The following is a 22,337-nucleotide window of genomic DNA, read 5'->3' as shown; positions in this document are numbered from 1 at the left end:
CCTGACAGTCTGAATTACTCTAAAGAGCAAACTAAATACTTGACACTGGAGAGCCTTAAACAGGCACCACTGCATACCTCATGCATGCTTGCATCTGAGATGAGAGCTGGTCTCACAGGACTTCAAGGGGCAGTAAAGGATGGTGAAGCCTGCCATTTACAAAGGTACTTCCTGGTACTCATGGACACCCAAGCACAAGGATGGTACTGAATGGACCAACAGTGCACTACAAGGCCAAAAAGATGGTGCTTCCTCCAATACAGTGCTATAGCACACAATCTATGCCAGCCCTGAGGCCAGCAGTATCTCTATCAGTCTCCACTGGACTTGAATACTATGGGCAAACTCTAGGGTAGCACAGCCTCTGTTGATCTCTGCACTGGCCACCTGCCTATAGAGCAGCATGTGCCACCCCACCAAGTCTGTCCCCAAAAGGACAGGGTGGCAGGACATGGGGAGACTAATGCTTTACTGTCCACTGTAGAGCCAGTAAGCAGAGAAGAGGCCTAGTTTCAGTAGCAAGTGAAGGGCCTCAGAAATTGCTTTCCACCTGCAGGAAGCCAGACTACAAGATGCCCAGAAAAGGACCACCCATCAGGAAGCTGCCCCTTCCTCACAGGACTGACTCAGGTGACAAGGGACAACAGTGCAGCTGGGTGGCGCTGGAAAGCAGCTCCTTCCCAGGCAGTGTCAGGCTGAGCCCTGGGTCTCCAGGTCAGCTCCTCACACTCCCTCAGCTGGGAACTGCTTCTCATGATACCTAGCTTCTGAAGCCTATCAGAAACTAGAGTCCTGCATGACTTGTAAGTGCAGAGTCATTGCTAAAAATAACAAGGACATACAAAAGAACACTATGACCTCTGACAAAATAGCCAACTTACATCGCCCTTCTTCTGGATTCGCTGCTGGATCTCTGGCACGGGCATGTCGATGTAGACTACCACGTGGGGAGGCAGGTACTCACGGATGGTGAGTTTCTTCACCTCATAGTAGTGGTCCACACCTAGAACAGGGCACACCATCATCATATGACATGGACAGGATTCTCGCATGTGCCCTCCCAGAAGAGGGCAAAGCTTCACGCAGTTCTGACCAAGAAAGCAATCTGCAATCATTACATAAGAGATAGAGCAGAAGCCAACAACAGCCCACAGGGCACAGCCACAGAGCAGATGCATGCGGCAGGGCCAGGGCTCACGGCAGCTCACACAGTCAGTAGCACTCCCCACCACAGTATCTGTACACACAGGACCATGACAGTGCCTGCCTCAGAGTAGCTATGACAACAGGATGTGACCTTGGGCTGACAGGGCCCTATAGGACAAGCCCTAAGGAGAAAGGCATCATGCAAGGCAACCGCCCCTTGTCAAACACGCAAGCTGCAGAGTGCGTCCTCTGCAGATGCCACTGCCAGGCTCGATGACAACACCACTCACACTGCTTCCGGATGTAGCCCTGCTTGTACATGGCCTCCAGGAAGACAAAGTCGCTGTAGATGGAGCGCTCCAAGACCACACCTTGTCCTGTTTAAACATAGATGAACAAAATTAAAAATCATAGATAAAAAGCATCAGAACTAGAACTTCACTTCAGCAATGTATAAAGCAGTCATTTACAATTCCATTTCCATACCAATACTATTCAAAAAAAACAATATGTGCCTTTCTAAGTGGGAAATCACTTGCAAAAAAGAGTGCCTTTTCAGTTATGGTACCATTCTGTTTCCCTCGGTCAGCTGCCACAGTGTCCAGCTAATGGAGAGGCGCCTCTGCTTTTAAATAAGCTACTTCTGCTCACCATGCCCACCCTAGTCCTGGTCCACCCCACCCCAACTACTCAGGTCAGACTCAGAGTGGGCTGGACCCCTCCTGCACAGGTCCATCACAAACATCCTGTGCTCTCCTGTCCACCCTCCCTTCACTGCCTCCACTCTTGCACAGTGCCTGGCTCCAAATCGGGTCCTGCACCCAAGCCTCTTGATGGCCATGCTCTCCTTCAGAAGACACCATCATCCCTGTGGGACTCTCAAGGCTCGAATGTCTTTCCTGGCCCACTTCTCTGACCTCATTTCCACCCATTCCCAGCCTGGCCACAGTGGTCCCCTGACAAGACTCACACTGCGTAGGACACAATCAGCCCTGCTGGTACTGGGCAGAAGCCTTTTCAACCTCTCATCTTGAAAAGCCAACCCCAGGCCTGTCGTCCCATCCCTAGCATACCCACCGTTCACTCACTACTTGTGATGCTTGTTCCATGCTCTGCTTTTATCTACGTACTAAAATAAAAGCTGCTTCCCCTGCTTCTTGGAATGGACCCAGCACATAGCAGGTACTTATTAATATTTAATGAACAAATTCATATAGCATAAGAGAAAACAAACCAATTTCATTTAACAAGCAAAATGAATCTATTTAATATTTTTAAAGTGCACAGTCAGAAAATCGGGTGATGTATACTTCAAAACAAACAGGAGTGGCCCAAATGCCAGCATCACACCCAAGCAACTGCAGGGGTCCCCAAGTCAGGGCCTGACTGGTACAGAACTCCAACAGGTAGGACACAGGACACACGTTTCTTTAGGGGCAATGCTAAGCAACACTCAAGGAAGAAAAAAGAACGACTCAGAAAATGTGGGAACCCCACAGGGCACCTGCACGGTTGTTTAGCAAAGGGGATGGAACGTGAGGGAAGGCAGGCGCTCCACTGCCATCCACAGCCAAGCTCCTGTGTGTGCACATGCTCCTTAGGGGCTCTAAGGTCACCCTGTGGCCACCATGCTACATAAAGTGGACACAGAGCTATAATAATCAGCCATCTCCATCTCTCCTGCACATAGGCATGCTACTGGTTTCTACCTGTGAATGCACAAGCACTATATAGCACAGTGGCTTTGGCTAGGGTTTGACAGTTGTCTGGTTACCAGGGTGACACAAATACAACCTAAGTTCCAGCCCTCTGTCCAACACCCTTCACTCCTAACTTTAAAGGTCTTTGCCTCCCTTCTCCCAAGTTCAGAACGTAGCCAGCCCAAAAATCCAGTTTTGCCCCTGACTTCCCACACTGGCCCATGAGATCTGTGTATTCTGCTTCTTCCCACCTCTGCCACCGTTTTGAGTTCCAACTCTTGCTTGCAGCTTCAGGGTGAATCCCAGTCAAGCTCTCAGCCCTCTGGCACAACTGCAGTCCAACTGTCTCTGTATCTCTGTATGAACTGCACTATCCCTTCACAAGTGCGATTCCACTTGCTATGCTTCACACGCTCTCTCTTTCTCCACTACTGTGACACATTTCATTTATGTTTAACAAGTGGCATACAAATTCCACACAATCCATACATCTTACTCCAATATACACAACAAAACTATTTTCATTATTTATAGACTGAGGCAGAATAAGATGAATTCTAAGGACCATAGGATCCTACTGGACTGAGAGAACATGCCTCATCAAGACCCCTGATAGAACAGCTCTACTGACAGCATTTTGAAACAGCTAATTCTACGACAGGAGCAAGCTCAAACACAGGACAGCTGGCTGAGCCCAACACTCACCTGTGCTCAGCAGGTGCTCCAGGGCATCTGCATACTGCAGGAGGCGGTTACAGTACAGCCAGGATTGCAGGCGGTAGCTGTTGCCATCATTGCTTTGGGGGTTATCATAAAACTTCTCCAAACTACAATTGCCAGCGAGCTCCTCATCCAGGGGTTTTCCATCTCCTGAGACACTTGTTACATACTGGAGCCCTGCTTCAGGAAAGTGCTTCAGGCCTGAGAAGAAGAGTGTCTAGATGAAGCACGAGTGGATCATACCCTCGCACCATGGGCAGTGCCCCTCACACTTATACTTCACAGGCAACAGCATCCCTGAGCACTAAAGGACCTTAGGGGTCCCTTGTGTGAACTCCTGAACTGACAACATCTGGTAACCCACAAGCCCCACTGTGCATTTGGCAGCTCCTGTCAAACTCCACAGTGGACAAATTACCCACAAGAGGACATGGGAGAGAAATCCACTGACCAGTAGCTTGTGCCTCCAGTCTGCCAGGTGCCCCAACAACAGCAAAGCTCGGTCTGCGCAGAGAGCGCCCATGAAGTTCACCTACAACTGCGCCCATGTAAATGCCCTGCCTGCAATGCCCAGGTCAAATCTAATTCAAACTGATATCTAGCATGAATCCCCCCACCCCCAAATCTGAAAGACTAAAAATAACTTTTCCAATAAACATTTCAGAAATATAAATAAATAGATAGTACCAATAAACTTAATTTTTAAAAAAATATAAACTACCTTTGTTAGGCCCAATTCCACCTAGTCCACACTTAAATAAAATCAAAGTGAAATAAATAAACATAAAAAGGTACCATTTTGCACGACATAAATTCATACCTAGACTTTCTGCTATCGCTTTTGCAACCTTGCCCTTCCCAGAACATATGTTGCCATCTACAGTTATCACTTTGCTTTTGTTTGTCAGCTTTTTGGATGCCTTGTCACCAAGAAAGTTCGCCAAAGCCCCATACCGCAGCTTGCACTGTACGCTGGTATGAATTCGTCCCTGAAAGACATCACACAACACATGACTGTTCTGGTTACTGTAAGCATTAGGAACTATTAGGTAAAAATATCAAGAAACTTTCAGTCAATGCAATCATTATGTACTGCAGACATATACTAGTAAAAATGAAAATAGAAAAAAAAAAGCTAAGGACAGGCATGTATAGCTTCTTTAAAAAGTTCTAAGTATGCCAATAACTACATAAAAATGTTTAACATGGCTTAAAAAAGCAATTAACAAGAAACAAATATTTATCAAACTGAGAAACATTTAACATTTTTAAAAGATGCCACACAGTCCTAGGAAAAGACCATACATATCTTCATAAGCTGGTAATGGTGATAACATCTGGAGTGTACAGAGCTTGGACAACGAGACAGTAGGAAAGGAATCTGGGCAAAGACCCACCTGTGGTGCTCAACGAAGTGCCTTATAACATCAACCACGTTAATAAAAAGTCTCAATGTCCAGCAACATAGGGCCAATTTAAAAAATCAGCTCCTTATTATTAAATACTAAGCACAAAAACAAAATGTTTTACTATACAGAAAAGAATATAGCACAATGTAAAAATAATAAAATGCTTTTTGTTCTTGGTTTACTTGATTACTGAAGGGAGAGAAATGTTTTAAACAAGTTGCAAAGAAGAATGAAAAGCAAGAACCGCCTTTAAAAATGGGCTGAAGATCTAAACAGATCTCACAAAAAGAGGACATGCAGACAGCAAATAAAAATACGAAAAGATATTCAGCATCATTTGTCATTAGGGAATCACAGTCTCTACACACTTGTTAGAACGGCTATAGACCCAAATATTACCAGCCCTGCCAAATGTTGGCAGGAACACAGAGAAACAGGGATACTCTCAAACCACTGAAGAGAAAGCAAATGGTAGTCACTTTGGAAGATGTTTAGTGTTTTCTTACAAAACTACAGTCTCACCAGATGACCCAGTAATTTTATACCCAACAATATAAAGATGTATTTCCATAAGGAAATCTGCACCAACACGATTATGGCAGTTTTATTATTCATCACTGCTCCAAATTAGTAACAACCACTTGCCCTTCAGTAACTGAATGGTTAAATGATGGTGTACCCATACAATGGAGTATTGCTCAGAGACAATAAGAAATGACAATAAACTGCAAAGAGAGGAGTGAATCTCAAAAGGAAATTTCTAAGTGAAACAAGCAGTCTGAGGGGCAATATACTGTATAAATCCAAATATGTGACATTCTAGAAAAGGCGAAATGACAGAAATGGTAGAAATCAGGGGGCTGACTGGGGTTTGCAAAATAAAGGAAAGGTTTCAGCTCTGGATTTTTTAGGGCAGTGCAACTACTTGGCACTGGAAATGTGGTGATGTACCCTTATACCTGTCCAAATTCACCAGACTTTACAGCACCAAAAATGAATAAGTACAAATGTATAATGGCCTATATTTAGGTAAAAAGATGCCAGGATGGAATGCGGAATGTGACAAAACAATCCAACTATATTATAAACATACGAAGCAACATCACTGAAGAAGACAAAGGAACATGCCTCTTCAATAAACTACAGAAATCTTCGCTAAAGTCTTCTGCCCTTGATCCCTTTCTTATGCTGTCAAAGGTCTACACCTGCTTCATCTCGGTAGTTTTTCTCTGAGCCTAATGTACTGCTTCAGGCAGCTCTGTGCAAAGCCTACATTAGCCCTCTTCTGGCGCTTTTAATTTCACTTAAATCCCAGACACAGATATTAAAGAGAAAAACACATTTCTCTCTTTTGCAATTCGGGTTATCTTCTAAAACACTCAAGCGATTTTTAAATAAGACTATTACATTCTTATGTTCAAAATAAAAATCTTTAGCGTGGAAGCCAAGCCCCTTTACAATCTTGACCACGCAGTTACAGCCCTCACTAGCAACTATCATAAAACGGTTTCTTAAATGTTTCCACCCACGCTTCTTTGCTCCTCTCTGCATCTAATGCCATCTCCTTGTCCTTACCCTGGGGAATTACAATCCTTCCACATCTAACCACAATGTCTCTTCTGTTACTGTTTAACATCACATCATCCCTCCCGCCTGGCAGAGTCTGAACCTTCTTAAAAACGCTTGAGAACGCGGCTAAATGAATTACTGAATGAATGCGCGCTCGGGACACCAGCCTGGGATCCTATTAACCCAGCAACTGCCCTAAGCTCTGTATCTACAAGGTATCGTTGTCTCCCAACTTGCAGTCGGAGCGGCAGTGCTCTGCCTGGAGCACCTCGCGGCCCCTCTAAGGTCTGGCCACAACTGACAGGCAGTCGATCCCGGGAGCGGCTTGGTCCCTTCACAGTGACCCTGGAAGCCGCCGCCCAGAGACCCGACCTCAGAAAGGGGCCGCGCCAAAGGGAGGGAAGGCCCGGTTCCTGCCGCCCGTCGCCCGCCGCCTCACCACGCGCTGGGCGCCAGCCACAAGGCGGCTCGCAGATGCGCACGCCTGGGCCAGGGTCAGGAGCCTCAAGGCCATGGTTACGCTGTCCGCTCAGGCTCAAGGACCCAAGGGGACGCGCTCGCCACGGGGTCCTCTCCTGCGACCGGCGCACTTCCGTTACGTCACATCCGGTGCGCCCGTGGCGCCTGTTTGAACCTTCCAAGAAGGGGCGGAGCTCGGTGGGCGGAGAGAAGCCCCCCAAAGTGGGGGCGGGAGTCCGGTCGGTCCCGCCTCCCACCAGGTTTCTTTCCTCCAAGGCTCCCTATTTGGAACCTTTTCTGCAAAATCTTCCTGTTCCTCGGGATATTTCTTCCATTGAACCTGCGTTTGATTTTCAAAGTCTTGAAATGATCACGGAATTGTAGAACAGCGGGGATGCAGTTGTGACAACTAAGGTTGATTCTATGCCTGTTTCTCTAACTGGAGAATTAATGGCTTGTTGAAAATACGGATTCCCAGGGCCTCGTGATAGAGCACTTGCTTAGCACCTACATGGCCTTGCATCCCATACCTAGCACTGGAGAAGAAATAGATTCCCATGCTCAGCACGGAGGTCAGCTTCTTTAGATCCCGATTCCCCCTAGAAGCGTCCAGCCAATTGGCATGCCCGTTGGCACAATAGGAGAAATACTGTCCCTGCTTCTACACTTTGAGGGCCCAGAGCCGCCTCTCATCTTTCTAGCTGTTATGATTTGTATCTAGATATCCCTCTAAATCCTCAGACACTCATAGGGGGACTTTGGAAGGTGACTGGGTTATGGGGCACTGCATCTGACTTGCTATTAGCAGAAGGGGGGACCCAGAAGGCTGCATCTCCCTTCCCAGCTCCTCTCCTCTCTTGTTTCCTGTGTACCATGAGGTGAGCAGCTCCTCTGCCCTTGCTCTGTGCCAAGGCATCCTTTCTCAGAGCCTCTGGTTGCAACCAGAGGCCGAATAAACTTTCTTTACTTAAACTGTCGATGTACAAAAATGTCACCACAGCTTGATTTACCATCAATTATTTTTCATAAGCAAAAATGAGTCAGGTCAGATGTCCTCCCAAGGTCAAATGGTTAAAGGAGCTTGAGCAGCCCATATAAATAAATTCCTTGGGAATAAAAGAACAAGAAACTGATACATGCAACAACTTCAAGAAAGTACCACTTGTGCAGATACCTACCCCAATTGGTGTGACAACCACTAAATATGCCAAGACAAACAAAGCAAAGGAGTTTTCAGGATTTGCAGTGATCATATTACTAGAGTTTGAGGATTAAAACCTTGGCTTTGGGAATCCAAGCAAACCAAGCTGTCCCACTCCCATGAAGCAGGTCACAGAGATAACAGGAGTGCAGGGCAGGAAGGGAGCTTTAGTCAGAGCAGTCACGCTAAGGAGTACAGATAAAGTGGCTCAGGATCTATCTTTGAAGGGATGGCAGAAGCTTGAGGTTTTAGAGAAAACAGGAAAAAAGGTAAAGTTTGGAATGTGCCGTAGCTGGCTGGTTTACATAATTAGCTAGGTAAATAATCCTACTCAAGTCCTGGTCAAGACCCTGGAGTGCCATCATCCCTGGAGGGGCCAAGTCAATTCCCATCATGAGATGTTGACTCCTGTTTTGGGGGCAACCTCAGTTCCCATCATGTAGTAGTTGTTTCCAGTTGAAGGGAGGTGACCTCACTGTGGGTGGTCTCTGAGGCTCTGCTTTTCCAGGAATCTGAGGTGGCTGCAGGAGTAACATGGCTCCAGGCATTTGGAGCTGGGTGTAACAGCTGGCATTTGGATGTCCCTGCAAATCCTGAAAACTCCTTTGCTTTGTTTGTCTTGGCATACTCAGTCTAGAAGGGGGATGAGGTAAGCCAGGTAAATTTGGGTCTGTCAAACCTTTTGTTACAGACACGCCCTAAGTGACTAGCATGCCTGTGTGTGAAGCCTATATAGCTGATACATATTACACAGATTAGAAAAGAAGCAATAATACTGCCTTTGTTTATGACATGATTGCTTGCATAGAAAACTGAAAGGAATCTATAGAAAAGCTCCTAGAACTATAAGTGAATTATGAAAGACTGCAAGATACAAGATAAAGACACAAAAAGACAGAGCATTCTGTATACTAACAGGAGATAAATGGACCATTGAAAACTCCTCCAATAAATATATGCACAGTATTTCTATGCTGAGAATAACAAAATTCTGATGAAGAAAACTGAAAAAGACCTCAAGAATTGGAGATGTTTACTGTGTTCCTGAATCAGAAGAAAACAGGCAATGCCTCTTCTCAAGTTGATCTGTAAGTTTAATAGAATTCCTGTCAAAATCTCAGAAAGGCTTTTTGTAGACATAAATAAACCTATTATAAAATATATATGGAAATATAAGGGCCCTAGATTAGCTATAATAATTTCAAAAAAGGAAAGTAAAGTTAGAGGATCCATTCTTCCAGTGTTGAGGTTTATTACATAATTTCATTAATCAAGAACTTGTGATAGTGATGAAGGTTGTGGTGTTCACAGACCCATAAATCAATGAAAAAAAAAAACACAGGAGCCAGAAGTGAACCCAAGGGCTGGGGATTTAGCTCAGTGGCATAAGTGCCTGCCTGTCAAATGCAAGACTGGGAGTTCAATCCCTGGTATCAAAAGAAAAAAAAAACCAGAAGTGAACCCACACAAAATATTTTCAATGAATATCTGACAGCCCTACAAATATAGTTCTTTAGAAGACAATGCTGGAGCAATTGGATGACTTTGATGAAAATGAACCCTGATATGAACTTCACTCAAAACAGATTGTGAACTTAAGCTTAAAAACTATCAAACCTTTAGGAAAAACTAGGTAAAAAATTTGGATTAGCAAAAGAATTGTTAGCAAAAGCATAATTTATAAGAGAAAAATTTGGTAAATGGAACCCTGAGAAAATCAAAACTTACTGTATGACAGGTCTGCTTAAGAGAATAAAAAGACAAGCTACAGACATGTAGATGTCCACAGGCACTGATCTGAAAAGGGACACTAAGAATCAAAGACTATTTCAAAAATAGGTAAAAGGCATGAACAGAAATTTCACTGAAGAGGACATATGTCATGGTTTATGTCTGTGTCCACCAGGCCTCATGAGTTTGCATTGCACATTTGTGATTGGTTCATTGTCTAATGTTTGGATTGATGGTGTCAGTGCTACACCCACATAGGGGTGGAGCCAGGATGTGATGTAATGGCAGGAAGTAGGAGTGTTTCTCTCTTTGCTGGTTCTGGCTTGCTGTTTGCAGCTGCCATGAACTGCAGCCCAACCATGCCAGCCTGCCTTGGAGCCAACTGAGTGTGGACTGAAACCTCCAAAAACTGTAAGAACCTTTCCTTTCCCAACTTTGGGCTTCAGGTATTTTGTCTCAGTGACAAGTAAAAAGTAACTAAGATAACATAAATGGCAAATAAGCATATAAAACCATGGCAAACCTCATTTGCCATTAGAAAAACATTAGTTAAGTCCTCACAGAAATGCCAAAATGAAACATAAGGATAGCATCAAATTCTAGAAAGGACACAGAAAAGCCAGTTTACTTGTATATGTCTGATGAAAATGTAAATGGTATCACTATTTGAGTACAGATTTTGCCTGTTCCTTTTAAAACTAAAAATTGATTTACTGTGTAATCCTGCAGTTGTAGCACTGGGTACTTGTCCCAGCAAAATGAGAATTTAGGCTTACTGAGAAACACGTACATCACTAGTCACAATATCTTCATACCATCTGGAAACTGGAAACCCACCATTTACTCTTCAACAGAGGAGTGGACCAGCAATCCAAGCCCCAGCCACACTATGGAATACTACTCAGCAACGAAAAAGAACAGACTTGACACAGGTAGCACCTCAGATGGATCTGAAGAGAATTACATGGAATGGAAAAAGCCAATGTCAAAATATTAATACAGCATGTTTTTGTGTATTTAATATCCTTGGAGAAACAAAATTATAGAGAATAGAGAACAAGTTAATGGCTGCTAGAGGCTAGAAAAGAGAAAGCACAGCTAGAAAGCAACTACCTGAGGACGTTGCTCTCATCTTGATTATGATGGTAGACATGAAGCTTGCTGCACAGGTGATACTTGGCTTAGAACTATGTACGCACTGACATACACACACACAAACAAATGCTTGTGTAGTTGTGGACACTGAACAAGTTGTACCAGAGTTGGCTTCCTGGTATCGGTACTGCCCCATAGTCAGGCAAGGTGATGCTGCTGGGGAGATGGGAAGATGGACACACAGGCCCACCATGGGTGTATCTTTACATTTTCTTGTACATCTATAATTATTCCCCAAAGAAAACTTTAAAAATCGTACTACATGTGCTAACATAAAAGAGGAAAAATATATAATTTAAAATTTAAAGAACACTATTTGCCTAAGAATTTATCATTATCAATTAAAATATTAGAACAATGTGCAAGATTCCTACACTGAAAAACTATAAAATAATATTGAGGAATTTAACATGAAGAGATTGTACACAAAGAGAGGGATACATCTTGTTTTCAAATGAAAATTCTCAAAATTATGAAGACCTTCATCTTCAGATTGACCTTTAGGTCCCAGTAAAATTCCAACAAGTTGCCCCTTCATTGCCAAGCGAATGCTGCAGTATGTATCTGTCCATTCAGGAAGCGCTGAAGCAGCCAAGCCAACCTTCAGCAAAGCATGGACTTTCAGCAAGCTGACAGACACGGGGAGCCCCAGCGCTGGCCCCAACGTGGAACTGCAGGGATGGGTGGGGAGACCCCGCCCCGGGCCAAGGTGGAGCCACACACACAGGGCCACATGTGTTTTTCATTTGGTCTCTGACAAAGGTGACCTTGCAGAGGGAAAAGTGTGGACATTGGGTCAATTTGAAGTCCACATAAAACAAATGGAATATCTTATACCCAAAATGAAAATTAATTTCAGATGGTGTCATAGTAACTTTTCTTGTTGCTGAGACAAAATACTTGGTGCCCAAAGTTAAAGGAGGGAAGATTTATTTAGCTCACAGTTTGCAGAGGCTTCAGCCCATAGTCGGTGGCTTCAACACAGGGGGCATCCCAGAGGAGAAACAGTTCATGTTGGGCAGAAGGTAGCAAAACAAAACAAGGCACAACCCAATCTCTTTCTATCCTTTATTCCTTATCCAGGGTACTTAAAGTGGGTACCACTCACACCCTTAATCCTAGTGCCCTTGAGCCTAACATTGTACCTTGAATCAATGCCAGCATCACATACCCTTGATCCAGCCACCTCTGAAAAACCCCTGCCTATGAGACTTGGGGGGATATCAAGACACAGCCACAACAGATGGGTTGCAGATTTAAATACAAAAGAATAAAACAATAGCACTTCTAGCATAAAAGAGGAAAACATTTTTGTGAACTATAGAGAGACAAACATTCCCTAAGTTGAAAAGACATCATTATAAAGGGGAATGATGTACACAGTGGACATTAAAATAAAAGAGATTCTCTTTATCAAAAGACACCATTAAAAGAATAAAAGGCAAGCCCACCTGTGGAACAGGTTTTTGCATAAATAAATCCTGCAGAAGGCTTAAATCCAGAGCAAAAAAGAACCCCTATGTGTGAAGAGACCGTGTGTAAGAAGATGTGAGTAGGCACTTTAGAACAAGGACGCTGGAAGGGATAACTGGCCCCCAAATGTGAAAAGCTGCTTAGCATCATTGTTACTGGGGGAAACCAAATTAAAGTCAGGAGATACTACCATAACTCAGACCAGCAGATAAACTAAAATGTACTTACGATACTCAGTGTGGACACAGCTGTGGAACTGTTGGATCCTCCTGCATGCTAATGGAGTGAAGTGGTACATACATCTTGGTTAACAGTTTTGCAATTTCTACTCATTGTACACCTACTTACATTACAGCAATTATAGGCATAGGCTATATACGTATTTCTAGCACAGGTGGTTTTGTGTAGCTTCCAAAACTGTGGATATACTAATCAAAAAATACTAACTATAACACTTGAAGCAGCATTTTCCACAATGAATAGTATCTGTAATATTGTCCATCAACAAGGAAGTACAAAATGGATGTTGATATATATGCACATTACACAGCAGGGAGAAGGCATGAATGATTGCTATATGCAAAAACAACAAGGATTCTCCTATGCATCATGTTGAACCAATGAAGCTGAGAATATAAGTATAAATGCTTTATGATTATATTCAAAAACCCCTGAAGGTGCTGAGCTACGATCTGCTAAGGAGATCATGCCTTGACGAAGAGAATGTTTCTCTGGAATAGACCAGGAAACAAGAGAGAACCCCCTAATTCCTCATCCATCTGAGATCTGGCCCATGAGCATGGGCCTCTCCTGAAAATATCCATATGAAGGATTTTACTGTGCATAATTCTGTAGATTTCTTAAATTTCATTTCAAATTTGAAGAGCATCAATGTCCATAGTAGCTGTTGTATCACCACAAATTAACAAACTAGATTGAAGGACACTCAACTCCTACTGCTGAGCTCGGCCAAAGCCCAAAGCCTTTCTCAAGGCATCCTTAAATTCTTTATTCCTCAGGCAGTAGATCAAAGGGTTTATCATGGGCGTGAGCACAGTGTACACTGCAGAAATGAGCTTGTTAGAGCTCCGAGTATCAATGGCCTGGGGCCGGACATACATAAAAATCATGGCCATGTAAAAGATGGTGACGACAGTGAGGTGGGAGGTGCAGGTGGAGAAGGCTCTCCAGCGGCCCATGGCCGAGGGGATGCGGAGCACAGCCAGCCCAATGTGTCCATAGGAGAGAATGGTGGCCAGCAGCGGGAACACCAGGATGAGGAAGGCCAGGATGAAGTCCACCAGCTCTGCAGTGGAGAAGTCTGTGCAGGCCAGCTTGAGGATGGGGGAAATGTCACAGAAGAAGTGGTTCAAGACATTGGAGCCACAGAACGTGGCACTGGAGATGAAGCAGACCTTGATCAGAGAGACGGTGAAGCCACTGGCAAAGGAGAAGACCACGAGCTGCACACACAGCTCCGTGGTCATGATGACTTGGTAGCGCAGTGGGTGGCAGATGGCCACATAGCGGTCATAAGCCATGGAGGCCAGGAGCACACACTCAGTGCACACCAGGGAGCTGAAGAAGTAGAGCTGAGTCATGCACCCCACAAATGAGATGCCCTTATGCTGCAGGAGGAAGCCATCTAGCATCTTAGGGATGATGTCAGACACGTACCAGATCTCTAGAAAAGATAGAGTGCCCAGAAAGTAGTACATGGGCCTGTGGAGGGTGGCACTGGTCCAGACAGTGAGTATGATGGCCGAGTTCTCCACCAGGACAAAGAGGTAGGTGAGCAGGAAGAGGAGGAAGAGTACATACTGCAGGCCAGGGGTCGTGGGGAAGCCCAGCAGGATGAAGGTGCTGACCTTGGTGACATTCTCCCCCCTCATCCTCCTGCACCTGCAAAAGATCAGTGAGCAAGGGTGACAGCTGAAGGGCAGCACAGGGAAGAATGCAGAGCAAGACCTGCAGGTGAGCTTTGGCCTGTGACGCCCACCTGGCTCTCATGAGCTGTGGGGGAGAGTAGTAGTTTGCTCACTGGGCAGGTCTTAAAGTAGGAAGCTCTGCATGTGTCTGGATAAAGCAATGAAGCAGGAACAGTAAGAGAAGATCTGCTGTGGGAGAAGTGTCCAGGTTATCACAGAGAGGCTGTTTGGCCAGTGGGAACCTGGATTGGTTTCCTGCCTCTGTGGTAGGTATTGGCTTTATTTTCCAAGCAAGGGGTGCCATGCATTCCCAGCTACACCACCATCACTCCGCTTCCTGCCAATTCAATCATTAGAATTACAGCAAGGCTTATTTAATTTCATTTTTTTGCCTTGAAGTTTGGAAATGCAAGGTGGGCACTTGATGCCTGCTGTGGTGTCTGGTAAGGTCTCATGTGGAGAATCCAAGCCATTATAGATGCGGAGTGTGCCTACTTCCTCCTATTGTGGGACTGAGCTCTAAGGGTCTGACAAGCTGCTACAAAGGGGTTCTCTGATGTGTATGGGCAGCCACTGTCACCACGCCCACATATGCTTGCACACACACACTCACAACTCATGGTGACAACACTGTCTTTCCTGCCTAAAGAGAGAGGAAAGTGGCACCTGGGAAGCCAGCTCAAGTCCAGCATGGGGAAACTGAGGCCAGAGAAGGCCCCCCAGCAGTATCTAGAGAAATGCTACAGGGAGGGCTGGTGTCACAGCAGGTAAAGAGCTTGTCCCTTGAGGGCCATAACTGCAGTTGTACAGGGGCATCCAGGGTGGTGGGCATACACGAGGCAGGGCTGCCCATGTAGATTGAGAGGAGAAGGCCAGGGGAAGGTTTGTCCAGGAACACTGCATCAGCTATGGGTGCAATATGGAGGATAGGTCAGGCTTGAGCTGCAGGGCCAGTGGGGCCAGGTGCACCTGGGGGTCGGGGCAGTGAGTACAGCCCGTCTCAGCTTCCCTGCATGGTCATGGCTCTTCCAGGTGCAGGTGAGTGGGCAAGGACCTGCACAACCCAACAAGAGTTACTGGTACTAGAGCAGAAATAAGAGCAAACACAAGGAGGCCTGAGTGTCCTGACTTTAAATGCTACCTACAGAACAAGCATGTAGATAGACCAATGCCGGGGGGCGGGGGCAGAAGCTCCCTGGAAGGGAGCACTTGGGGGAATGGGCAGAGGGTGGGGTCCTGGCAGAGCTGGTAGAGACACACAACATGCTCTAGGCCTGACAGAGCCCTGGCTCCAGGACAGGGACACAGGTGTCCAAGGCTGTTGGGAGAGGAAGCTGAGATCCAAGGGGCACAGACACAAGGAGTCACCCAAGTGCAAAATCCACAGGTCAGCAAGGTTCTTGCAGATAAGGGCAGTGAGTTCCACACAGGGCAGAACCTGGAACTACACAACCAGAGAAGAGCAGAGACTGCTCCTGGAGGACAGACTTAGCAGCAGGTAGAGAGTTCAGGGAACTCTGGGTCATCTTGTCTCCAGATGCAGTAGCTGCGGGCAGCTCGCAGCTGGAGTGGGGGCACCAAGGCTAAGGCCATAGAGTGTTTAGGAGGGATCAGTGCCCAGGGACCCCTCCCCCCGGCAGCCTCGGGTGGTTCCTGCAGGCAGCAGGGGAGGCTGAGCATGCCGGTGTCCTGAAAACACTCAGTCCCACACAGACAAGCGATGTGTGCAGCCTGCCAGGGCCTGGCATGGAGCCCCTCTCACACAGTGGCACGTTAGACGTTCCTGGGTTGTGAGTTGCAACTCCTCTATTGTCTCACCTCAGGCCTCTGCTACTGCTGGCTGAGCTGCCTGTGGGCCTCCTCTGCCACAGCTCACAGCTGGCTGCAGTCCTCAGCTCAGGCCACAGGTTCCCCATTCCAGCGGAGCTTCTTCAGGCCCCTTGAGTGCAGACCCTGTCACCTCGTACTGATGCTACAGCAAATTCAGGGCCTCTGTGCCTCATCCCTGACACACAGCAGCAGGCCTGCCTTGCCACATGCTGTGGGTAAAAGGGACACTGAGTCCAAAAGCCTGGCCCCAGTGGTGGCACTCAGCCAGTTTGAGATGCAAAGGCCCCAGACTCAAGTGGTTTCAGGGTCTCTGTCTAGGATGGTCTCCCTTTCCCCACGCCTGTCTTTGACTTTGACAAAATGCACTCTGATTTCACAACTTTTTGGCCTCTTCCTTGCTACTGTGCTCTAAATCCCACACACACAGTACACTTGCACATGCATGCACATGCACACACAAGGGAGGCTGTGTGAAGACCCAGGTGGAGGTTGGAGTGGAGCATCCACATGATCAGGAGCCCCCTGAGCCTCCGAAAGTGGAAAGAGGCAGAAAGGATCCTCCTTCAGCAGTTTGGAGCAGGCACAGCCCTGCCATGCTGGCCTCTGCTCTGAGAGAGGATGTACCCCTGCTGTCCTGGCCCAGGCTGTGGAAGGGAGGGTGTCAGGAGCAGAGCCAGGTGAGCCAGCTGTGTGTCCAGGTGGACATTCTTGGCAGTGATGATGATGTGAAGAGATGCCATGGTGCTCCAAACCCAGGAGTCCTGCTTGGGGAGTGTGCTGCTTGTGGCTGCATGAGGTAGAGGTTCTAGGGTGCAGGGGAACTCTGGGCTAAAAAAGGAACCAGCTCTGTAGGGCCTCAAGTCCACTCTGAGGGGCCCAAGGGGCTCCAGGGACCCCTTGCAGGCTGGCAGCCTCTGGCTGGCAGTTGGGTTTACCTGGGGCTCTGGATTGCACTCTCCCTTCCCAGAGCACTGCAGGTGACATAGATTGCGCTATTCAGCCAGCAGTAACTGACCATTTGAGCTGGTTACTTGGTCATACTGACCCATTAAATGAAAAGGTGTATGCATTTACAAATTCAGGGCCTTTCGGGTGGTATTCTCTCCCTCAACTGCACTTCAGGCAATGATTGTTTCCTTCCAAATGAACTTTTTATTTTGGAATAACTTCACACTTTCAGAGAAACTGCAGAGTGTGGAGAGCTCTCGGGTACCCTGTGTCCAGTGCCCCTGATGCTAACCCATTATATAACCTGTGAGGCCTCACAAAAGGAGGTGTGGGCAGTGGCTCTGAGCTGCACAGGTGACCCTACCTCCCGTCCTCAGTGCCTTCCCTGCCCCAGGGTCTGATGCTGCCCTGAGAACAGTGCTCTTCCTACAGGGTTGCACATCCCTGGCTCCTGACAGACACCAAAAGGCCACAACAGTCCTGATGAGGGACCCAGGATCCTCTCTTCATGAACACAGTTTGCCACAGACAGAGTGTCTCTATCTCCCCAGGAATTCACACTCAGACCCTTAAGAAACCCTAGAGGGATGTGGTTTGGGTCTGGGGGAGGATCCCGCACCCTTCTGTGGTCTCCAGCCCCGCATCAGCCTGCAGTAGTTTGCTCTGATGCCTGCCTCCGACCTGGCAGAACCGCAGGAACTGAGTCCTCACTATGATGCAAGCTCAGCGCAGAGAGGACTCTGGCAAAGCTACACAGAATGCTGGACATGGGAGCAGAGTACAACACCCAACAGGAATGCACAGCACAGTCCCTTTGCCTGTGCACCGAACACATAAACATGTACGTAAGATGCGTGCCCAACACCAGGCATTGGGATGCACACTCAGCACAGTACCTGAAACAAACACTAGGCACCATATCCACAAATATGCACTTGTCACAGCACCCGTAGACATGTACTCAATACAGTTCCCCTAGAATCACACACAAGAGGGCCTAGAGATGCACACTCAGCACAGTACCCAGACCAGCACACTCAGTACAGTAAGTGGAGGACACACTCAGCATGTCATCCATGAGTAAGTACTCAGCACATCACCCATGCATGCATTCTTTCATTTATGGAGATGCATCTCAGCACAGTACTTACAGATATGAGGGCCATTTAGAAAGGGCCCCAAATCATCATGCTGAGATGCTGATAATGAGACCAGAGACCTGAGTCCCTGCCCCACACCAGTTGTGGGGTGTGTGTTAGCAGGTGTCAAACAGCTCCATACATGCAGCTCTGCATGGTGCCAATTTTACAACAGATTTTAACATTGTAGCAAGATGAGCCCATCATTGGTGTATGGAAGGGACTGGCCCCTACCTGGGTGAGGCTGGAAGCCTCCCTTCTGAGGGCTGCAGTGGGCAGGCGGGCAGGAGGGGCAGCTCCTGCCACTGTCCAGCAACTCCCAAACAGACACAGTGACCAGGTGAGGCTGAACAGCCTCTTGAGAAGTGGGCTCCCCCAGGTGCTGGGGAGGAAGGGAGGAAAAGTTGTGGGTTTTTTGTTAAGCACAGGGACTCCTGGGCCCAATTACCCCTACGCTACTGAGGAATGTCCCCACACTGCCAATTAGCTGGCCTGTGCCTCTAGAGCTGCTGCCCCCTGGCAGAAGCACACAGCAGCCAGCAGAGTTGACAACTGTGTCTTAGCTGGTGCTTCATGGCCACCATACAGTGATGCTGGTGAACTGCATGGGACAACCTCTGGTTCACGGGTCTTCCTTCAGCCCTGTGCTCAGCAAGGGTTACTGAAGCCAGTGTGAAGAACCTGAACAGTATATGGAGGAAACTGGGCCTCCTTGCAGTGTGGACTGGAGTTTGGGTTATAGGTCAGAGCACCTGGGAGTGTTCTGAGTCCTGGAGAGACAAGCTTGACCCTGTTGAGACCTTCCCAGGCCTGCATTCAGAGAGAAGGACTTGACAGACCACAAGGCTGGCCACCATCTGGACTTAGGGTCCACTCAGTCTCAGTGACCACCTTCCCCTTTCCTAACAAGTCTGAATCCATTGAGGAAGCCTCCATGCACCACATTCCACATCAGGGCTGGTCCTTCTGTCTCCCTCAGGCTTAGGGGCTCCTTGTTCCCTCTTCAGTGTTTTTCTCCCAAGTATCAGCCTCTCCCCCTCCTCCCTTCCTTCCCTTCTTCAGTCCCGATGTCCCAAGCAACATGTTTTCCTATAGGCTACATTAGCACCTCTGGCTTCAGAAGAGACTGTGCTTCCCACCTCTCCCAGCTTCTGAGGCTCCTTGGCCCTGGTGGCCTCGCTCTGATGTCTGCCTCCTGTTCACAAGGGCTCTGCTCTTAGCAGGCCCACACTCCTCTCTTGTGTCTTGTCATTACTCCAGGGCCAACGACAACATTCGGCAGTCTCCACAGCCTCAGATCCTCAATAACACATCCAAAGATTGCTTCGCAAATAAAGTTGATTCCACAAATGTCAGATTTGACATAGATAGAGCTTTTGGGGACCATTTTCAGCTGACTTTAGCCATTGTGCATTTTTTCCTTAGCACGTATCCCTGAATCCCACCCAGAGTATTTCACAACTTACTGTGAGTGTTTTTCTCTCTTCTAATAGAATGCAAACTGGTTTTGTCTAATAGAATGCAAAATTTTTGTCTGTTTTGTTCCACACTATAACTCTAGAGCCTAGAATAGCTGCAACAGGGGAGGTGCTGGGGGAAATGTATGCATGCATGAATGAATTAGAAACTCGGTCAGTTGTGACCAGGAAGGTAATGAGAGGAAAAGGGGATTCTCATGTCCTGACTGGGTCCTTGTTTTTCTAAAACACTGCATAGTTATAGGTCTTCTCCTCAACTCAGAAAGGAAGATTTTAAAATTCACACTATTTATTTATATTTAGTCCTGGGAATCAAACTTGCATTTGACCTTGCATTTGCCATGCAGGCACTGTGCCATTGAATTATATCCCCGCTCAAAAATGTAGACTATTTCTAAGTCTAAATAGATTATTACTAAGCTTTTTCAAATTCCCCTATTATCTGTTAAAGGTTGAGGGAATTTTAGAGTTCTTGTCAATTCTAGAAGATTTAATTAAACAAAGTCATAATTCTACATACCTGTTATGCTAAGCCTCCACTTTTACTAGTTCAAAAGAAATCAAATAAACAAGATTGGAGATTTAACATTGATAGGCAATCAGTAAAGTTGTGGTGTTGAAGTCTCCTTTAACTCCAAGACCTAACACATTATTCTTTAATGCTCTTGATGGCCAAGAATGATTCTTAACAATAGACCTCCTCACATCCATCTTAGCTTTCCAGGTGACAAAAGAGTGTTAAGCCTTGTTTGCTCTTTGAAAAAATCAGCAAATGACCTAGAACTGCAAGGCCATAGGATTTCCTGAAGCCACTTTCTATTCCTCACAAGTGCTACAAGACTCCATAACCCAGCAGTTCCCTGTAAATCGGGCTCTTATCAATATGCATTTGTTCCCCTCAACAAGCAGTACCCTAATATTGGCTTAGTTTACTTTTTAATCCTATTCACTTGTAAGAGTCACATGGTTTCCATGGGAAAATAGTTTTTAAGAAATAAAGCCCACATATGGGACATGGAAGGACTGTGAAGGGGATATCTTACCATCTAAGAGGATGAAAGCCTTTCAAAGTCTTCCCTGGCCTGAAATCAAAAGACAAGATGCTTTCTTGGACTTTAAATGCTGGGTCCTGAAGTTTTCTTTACAGGCCTTTATCACCCTATGAGCTCATTAAAGGTCCTTACCTTGGTTAGAAAGGCAGGCAGGCTTTTAGACAAATGACTGACCTTTCAGTACTCAGGGCTTCTTAAATTACACAAAAGCTTTCACGTTGTTTATTCATGAATGTAACACTGAATTCTTACCCAAGTAGTATGGACCCTTCTGATACTACATCACAAACCCAGGAGCCCAGACTTATCCTAACTGTTTAAAAACAATAGCACCAAAAGCCAAATTAGTAAAAGCTTCTGCTGAGTGGATTTTAGAGCTTCAGCTTTTTATAAGTTCCTTGTGCTATGGAATTTCTATTGAATTCCAACAAAATTCAGGGATTTTCAGCCACTTATACTTGAGTAAAACTTCAAGACCTGGAAACTCACAACTCATCAGACCACTCAAAACTCCCAATCTGCACTCCTGCTGGAAACCTTGAGGCAAAGTTGACTGTATTCTCAGAGGCAGGGCTTTGGAAAGGTGATTGGATCAGGGAGTGATCCAATCACCTACCAGGGGGTAGCTAACTTGTTAGGCGATAGAGCCTGGGAGATGTGCCAACATGTGTGTCTGCCCTGAAGTCAGCCAGTTAGAGACTGAAACCATTAAAACTGTGAGGCCAAATAAGACTGTCCTCCCTGAATGTGGAATGTGAGCATTTTGTCACAGTGATAAGAAAATATCTAAGAGTTTGGCACCAGAGAAGTAGGGTCACTGCTGTGATGATCTGACCATGTGGGTTAGAACTGGCTCATGCAAGATGTTAGCAAAGGTCTAGATAAACCCTAGACACCCTACCATCTAAATACCCTACCATCTAGATAAACCCTAGAAGCCTGTAAGCAAAGCTCGATTGGAGACTCTGACTGGAGCTCAGACAATCTGACTGCTCATTAAAATGCAGACCGTAAATATCAGGCTTAACAGGTTTCAGTTGGGAACAGGGACTCCATTGCCAGTTGGGCTAAAGACCATGCATGTTATGCTCTGGCACAAAACGTGCCTACATTTTGCTCAAGTCCTAAGACTTTGAAGGACATTAGAGCTGAAAGACTAGTACACCTGCTAGAAGAAGTTTCAAGGCAGCACAATGTTCAGGCTGTAGTAATGGATATGGCTGGTGGCTTTTTAGCCAGCTTTATGCTAAACATCAAGACCAAAAGGCACATTTGAAAAATTTACAGTTTGCCCAGAAAGCACCTGAAAGTTGGAGCAGAAGAGAGCTTGGTTGCTAAAAAGATCAGTACTAAAAAGAAGTGAGATATTTTACATTAAAGTAATAGGTGAGATGGCTTG

The 22,337-nt window shown here is 46.2% G+C and overlaps 2 protein-coding genes across 3 annotated transcripts in view; both read right to left on the bottom strand.

Moving 5' to 3' along the window:
• Positions 1–7,159, bottom strand: part of Ndufa10 (NADH:ubiquinone oxidoreductase subunit A10) — a 38,574-nt gene extending 31,415 nt beyond the window's left edge. For both annotated transcript variants that reach the window (XM_003474568.5, XM_013157639.3), the window contains exons 1-5: positions 6,984–7,159; positions 4,387–4,555; positions 3,552–3,767; positions 1,437–1,523; positions 882–1,003 (exon numbers count right to left, since the gene is read on the bottom strand). In XM_003474568.5, coding sequence (XP_003474616.1) covers positions 882–1,003; positions 1,437–1,523; positions 3,552–3,767; positions 4,387–4,555; positions 6,984–7,058 — 669 coding nt within the window. In that variant the 5' untranslated portion in view covers positions 7,059–7,159. The remainder of the gene's footprint in view (positions 1–881; positions 1,004–1,436; positions 1,524–3,551; positions 3,768–4,386; positions 4,556–6,983) is intronic.
• Positions 7,160–13,516: 6,357 nt separating this feature from the next.
• LOC100713026 (olfactory receptor 6B2) lies at positions 13,517–14,455 on the bottom strand. Its single transcript, XM_003474379.3, has one exon. The coding sequence runs from the start codon at positions 14,453–14,455 to the stop codon at positions 13,517–13,519; it is 939 nt and encodes a 312-aa protein (XP_003474427.3).
• Positions 14,456–22,337: the final 7,882 nt, after the last annotated feature.

Source organism: Cavia porcellus, unplaced genomic scaffold (genome assembly GCF_034190915.1).
Source record: "Cavia porcellus strain 051 isolate PalLab524CR breed Dunkin Hartley unplaced genomic scaffold, mCavPor4.1 scaffold_26, whole genome shotgun sequence".
Lineage (NCBI taxonomy): Eukaryota > Metazoa > Chordata > Mammalia > Rodentia > Caviidae > Cavia > Cavia porcellus.
This window is presented reverse-complemented; position numbering and strand designations above follow the sequence as displayed.

Coding starts and splice junctions, on each gene's coding strand:
- LOC100713026 (XM_003474379.3), bottom strand. CDS start 14,455: ATGAGGGGGGAGAATGTCACCAAGGTCAGCACCTTCATCCTGCTGGGC.